Source organism: Trematomus bernacchii, unplaced genomic scaffold (genome assembly GCF_902827165.1).
Source record: "Trematomus bernacchii unplaced genomic scaffold, fTreBer1.1, whole genome shotgun sequence".
NCBI classification, from domain to species: domain Eukaryota; kingdom Metazoa; phylum Chordata; class Actinopteri; order Perciformes; family Nototheniidae; genus Trematomus; species Trematomus bernacchii.
In genome coordinates this window covers 274,012-279,804 of record NW_022987693.1, presented here as the reverse complement: position 1 = coordinate 279,804, position 5,793 = coordinate 274,012, and the positions used below count along the sequence as shown (strand labels likewise).

The window sequence follows — 5,793 nt, the reverse complement described above, 5'->3', positions numbered from 1 at the left end:
AGATGATTGCTCTAAATTTGGACTAAAGATTTGGTCACAATTTAAAAATTGGATTTTTTAATTTTTCTTCCAGAGTATTTTGATTCTGAGACCTATGGCTAAAGAGGTAGAGCATAATATCTAAAGTTTGTTATGAAAGAAACCACCATTTGGTTCAATTGCACCACATTTGACCCTTGACTCCCCAGCAATACACACACAACTGCTAGGTTAGGGTTAGGGTTGTGTTGAACATAAAAAACACATTAAGAGATTCATGTTTTATATATTTTTAGATATGAACTTACTAGCTTCAGCTAATAGGCCTTCTGTTTGAATACCAGGAGTCAGTTACTTCCTGTTTCTGTATCTGACGGTAAAAGGTTGACGGCTAATTGATTTTCCAATTTCAGTGTCTAGTCAGATGCTATTGTCATAAAGCTAAAACCCCACGTAAAACAGAGCTTTCTAAGTGGCTTTAAAATCACTTTTTCCAGTAAGTGTTCCCCCCCTGAGCTTCCCTCACGCTCTGACTGTGACAGTGACACTTTAAAAGGCTATATGACAGGTTTTATGGCGGTTCAATCCCCCCATGTTTACATTGGCGGTGGATTCTGTGCGGTAAACTTCAGATGGAGTTCGTAATAAGTTGTGACAGGTATTCATCCCGAGCTCTTCTGGTTAATCGTGAATAATGGCAGCACATTGTTCTTTATCTTTTAATGAATGTCCCTGCCAGTGGAGGAGGATAGCAAACACTGAACACCTTAACCCTTCCTGTACCTAAGAGAGCTGTCGAGTAATACACGTAGATTTGGTTTTATTTACTGATGCTATATGGCTTCAGACACAGAAACGTCTCATATCTGCAGTCTATATTCTGTATTTGTGAAACGAGATCATCTCCTCTGCCACTTTATCTAAAAGCTGTTATTTCCTAAGTAAGCGGTGACCTTTGTTTTATTACTACTGCACTCCTGCTGAGTCAGAGACTGAGAAATAAGAAAATGTCATGTCTGTGAGTGCTTTAGATTAGTTTCATTCAGCTATAACTGCAACCGGAGAGAGGGGAATACAGCAGCAGGCAGTGTGGAAACGCCGCTGTAGAAACATCAGGTGCATGTCAAATTATTCAGAAACAGATATGTGATCAGGGAGTTCATGAGGAGGACGTTTCGTCTGTAAAGGTTGTTTGATTTATATCCAGAAACAGCTTTGACACCAAGAGTCTGGTTCGTATATATCCACAACTAAAGGCGTTCTGTCGCTGCTGAGACTCCAACACGCTGTAAACTCAAGTAACTAAGTAGATTTACTCAAGTACTTAAGTATAATTGTGAGTTACTTGTACTTTACTTGAGTATTTCCATGTTATGCTACTGTGTACTTCTACTCCACTACATGTATTTAATCCCTTTAGTTACTTCACAGATGTGGATGAATGATGTGAAATGTAATCAAGTGTTAAATCAGACTTTAGTTCCACCTGGAGTAAATCCACAAGCTACCCTGCAGTATACAAAGTCATTCAAACTAGCTGCACCTTTACCAGCTTTGAGAACACTTTCATGATCAATCATTATAAAATATATCATATATATTATTCTGAAATGGACCAATCTGCACAACTACTTTTACTGTCGCTACTTTTGAAAGCGTCACTCAGGATTTTGTTACCAAGTGTTTTTATTGTTCTTGGGGCATGAAACACAAGATTTTAACTTTAGTTTATTTTTATCTAGTTTTTTCAAACTTAAAATGACATTATAATAACATAAGTATTTTTGATTTGAGGCCCAAAGAGATAGCAGCAGTAACAGTATGAATTGTAGTTGAAATATAGCCGGTGATGCATGACGTCCTCTTTAGTGGACAGGTGAATCATCATAATTTCCTGCAAACATAAAATCAATACTTTGACAATTTATGAATTATATGATTCCTTAGTTGCTACTTGATGTCACCAACATTGTTATACCAGCAGGGGGCGCTTTCCATGAAAGGATTGGCAGGATATCGGCAGGCGATTTGGTCCATCTGACTTTCTGTCGTTCATCTTGGTTTAGAGAAATGTATCATGCACTTGCACTGACTGTCCACTGAGTGGCCGTGTATGGGATGATGCAATAGGGTCCTAGGTAGTGGCTGATGTGCAACCATGCCATCGAAACCCATGCATATACAAGAAAACACCTTTTGAAAAGCTGTCCACTGTAGTAGCCTCTATGCGTGAAAGGGTTAACTATATTTTGATGATAATACTTTTCTACTTTTACTTTAATAACATTTTGAATATAGTACTTTTACTGTAACAGAGTATTCCTACACTCTGGTTCTACCTTTACTGAAGTAAAGATCTGAGTACTTCTCCCATTTCTGTAAATACATTTCTCAAGAACTGGATGTAATTTCTAAAGTAAGTGTATTTCAGTCAGGCACCTCCCCGGTCAGCTGCAGCCGGCTGGCGGGGTCCTTCCTTTCCCCTGTGCTAAGCAGGATTAGCATCTCAACATGCCGACTGTCGGAGTAAAGAGGGATCTTCTGTTCAAAGCTTTGGGCAAAACACAGATGTATATAACATTCTTATATTTAAGTTTCGGTGGTGCCTTGTTCTTTAGGGAGCTTTGTGTGTGTTTCTGCTGTTGAAAAAAAAATCACTTAAGTACATGCATATTACTTTTATTGAGAACAATTTAACAACTTTTAAAATCCACAACATCTTTTAACAGCAAATTGTGTCAAACAGTCCATCTCACTCTTTCTGAACAGTCTCAGTGCACTAGTGAAAGTTTTCTCCAGTGTGCGGTAGTACGCTGATCTTCAAGTGGGCTGGTTCTCTGAAGCTCTTCTCACAGTGAGCACAGACGTCAGGTTTCTCTCCGTTGTTGGTAGGCTGGTGGAGCTTCACACTGCCTGAGTCCCTGAAACTCTTCTCACACTGGTCACAGGAGTAGGGTTTTTCTCCAGTGTGGGTTCGCTTGTGAATCGTCAAATTGCCTGAGCTGGTAAAGCTCTTCTCACACTGGTCACAGGAGTAGCATTTTTCTCCAGTGTGGGTACGTTTGTGGTGCTTCAATGTGCCTGAGTCCCTGAAACTCTTCTCACACTGGTCACAGGAGTAGGGTTTTGCTATCGTGGCTGTAGACTGATGTTGATCCAGCTGTTCTCCGATGATACTCTTCTCCCCCTCGTCATAAAGTCTATCTGGGTTTTAGCAGGTCTCTTCCTGTAAAACAAAAAAACAAATGAAAAGAAAAAGAGACACAAGTGTTTCAGAGGACACATATGAATGTCTAGATAAAAGTAAAAAATGGACGTGACAGAAGTAAAGTAAGGTTTTGAATGAAACCCGAAAATGCCTCGTTGTAGCCTATATACCACTGAATAATCATGTTATGATGACATCATTTCAGTACATTTGAATGATCAGATGTTAACATCTCCTTGTGTATGCTACTGTAGCTTTAGCTAACTCACTCTTTGCTACAGGTGACTTCCTGTTTAAATGTTTGATTGATTTTGCCAGATGTTTCCTAGCAACCAATATACACATTATGCTTCACTCAGTATAACGAATGCTTTTTTAAAAATTCTTCCTTGTTTAGACTCAAATGCAACCATGTAAACCATTCTGAAAACTTAAATCAACAGGGCTCTAGACCAGTGGTTCTCAAATGGGGGTACGCGGACCCCTAGGGGTAGCCTACGTTGGAGTACTGCAGGGGGTAGGCCTACGTGAGATTTATTTTATGTTAATGAAAAAAACAACATAAGTAATACATTTAAACAAACTACTAATAGTATATGAACTACTTTATTCAAAGGTTTTCAGTCATTCTGGATAATACAATGGGAAAAACAAACGGGGTGCTCTCTTTCCCTCTCCCTCTCCTGACAGCCCGTCAGTCTCATGCAGCTCACTGATCCAGTAATAAGTGACCCGACAGTAAAGAATAAATATATTTCTCATAACTAGTTTAGCTAGTTCCAGAGTAGATAAGCTAGCTAAGTGTGATAGGTCTAACTCTTAGTGTATTTCATTTTGCTCCGCTAAACGGTCCGTCACAGCGGGTGGAGCTGTGATCCGGAAGAGCTGCGTGTTCTCCGTCAGCAGCAGCTGATCTGATCTCTGATCTCTCTCTCGCGTCCGGTTATACTTCACTCGCGTTTATGTCCAAATCTATCAGATCTAGCTAGTTCTAGTTAATGATATGACTGCCTGCTTATCAAAGGACCTAAACAATAAGTGTTGCTTGGCAACGGCGTGTGGCCGCAAAGTATAGCGCAGCATTATGCATATGTTGATATGAGGGGTCAAAATCCCATGCTCATAAAATGCTCATATATTTGTTTCTCTTCATTCCCCACGCCCCGAAATAAATAAATAAATAAATATACCAATTTTAGGAAAAGTAACTAAGTTTGAGCAGTGTGGGTTTTATATGAACAGAGTTACACATATTTCAAAACACAAAGTGTAATAACTGCAGTTAGCCTCCCTGTCAGAATGACAAAGATCCTCAGTGAAGCACAAGCCCATGTTTCTCACTACATTGTAAGTACAACTTATTAAAAAGATCAGTTCAATGTAACTATTGTCGTCTCAGTGTTATTGCATGATGTTAAAATTGGTTTGCCATGAATTTAGTGATGGATTGTAATCATTTGAAATGTAGCATTTAAGTGTTTCTCAGTTAGAAGGTTGTTGTTTTAATAAATCAGACTCTGATGGTGCAGCACTGTACTGTACCTCTTTGTATAGGCTTTGTGTCCCTAACAAATAGTTGTTGCGCTGATCAGGGGGTACTTGGCTGACATTTCTTTTCAAAGGCGGAACATTATTGAAAACAGTTTGAGAACCACTGCTCCAGACGGCTAAACTTTAAACAGAATGTCATTGTTTTCACTCAAATATGAATACTTATTTAACCAGGATTTTAAAAGTTAAAGTAACTTACCTCTGCTGATGAACTCATTCTGCTGCTTGTGTTATCGTCTACCTGATGTTCAGCCATCTGCAATAACAGAGATTACCATATTACTTATTTGCCAACTACAGGAATTAAAATAAACCTTTTGTGTTTTTTCTAAATGTTAACCTTGAGACCATTCATTTGACAAAACAATCAGTACCACAAAGCTCAAAGAGAGATAGAGTCCATCCAGTTAGACACTTGCACATCTGACACATAATAGAGACATATCTTGTTGTGCTTTAGTTTGTGCACTTTTTAAATAAATGCAGCTTTAAAATGAGCTAATGCTATATATTATACATATAAATAAAGACAATAAGGCAGTCTTGTGCAGAGAAAGCAGGCCTTACATTTCAGTCCCAGTATCCAACATGCAGAACAATAAACTGTATTTTTATTAAATATCAAAATAACTCTCCCTCTGCCAGCCAAACAGTAGCTCCAGTAAACATCACATAGAAACCACCCAGCTGCAGAAACGCTTACCGTTGATGTGTGGAAGTACTTTCAATAACTCGTGCCTGTTGATGGACGTCTTCACGTGGGTCAGGTTTTAAAAAGATGCACTGGTGTTTCCATGGTAACCCAATTCAAAGGTTCCAATACAAACAGGGTTTTAAAAATCAACAGCAAAAACATAAACCACTCGTCCTCACAGTAAACATATGATGTCGTGTGCATCTTAACGGCAACACTGAACACTGAACAAAGATCTGCTAAATAAAAAGGGGGGAAAAACTGAATTTTAAACTAAAAAGTTGGCTGTAATTAAGTAATAAAGTATATTTTATCATATCTTATCTTATATGTTAAAATGGATTTCGGCAACATAGATACA

At 38.5% G+C, this 5,793-nt stretch overlaps 1 protein-coding gene across 1 annotated transcript; it reads right to left on the bottom strand.

Annotated features, from left to right (window-relative positions):
• Positions 1-2,758: 2,758 nt before the first annotated feature.
• LOC117489204 (protein krueppel-like) lies at positions 2,759-4,994 on the bottom strand. Its single transcript, XM_034138377.1, has 2 exons — positions 4,938-4,994; positions 2,759-3,085 (listed from the first exon to the last, which is right to left on the bottom strand). The coding sequence occupies exons 1-2, from the start codon at positions 4,992-4,994 to the stop codon at positions 2,759-2,761; spliced, it is 384 nt and encodes a 127-aa protein (XP_033994268.1).
• Between the last annotated feature and the right edge of the window lie 799 nt (positions 4,995-5,793).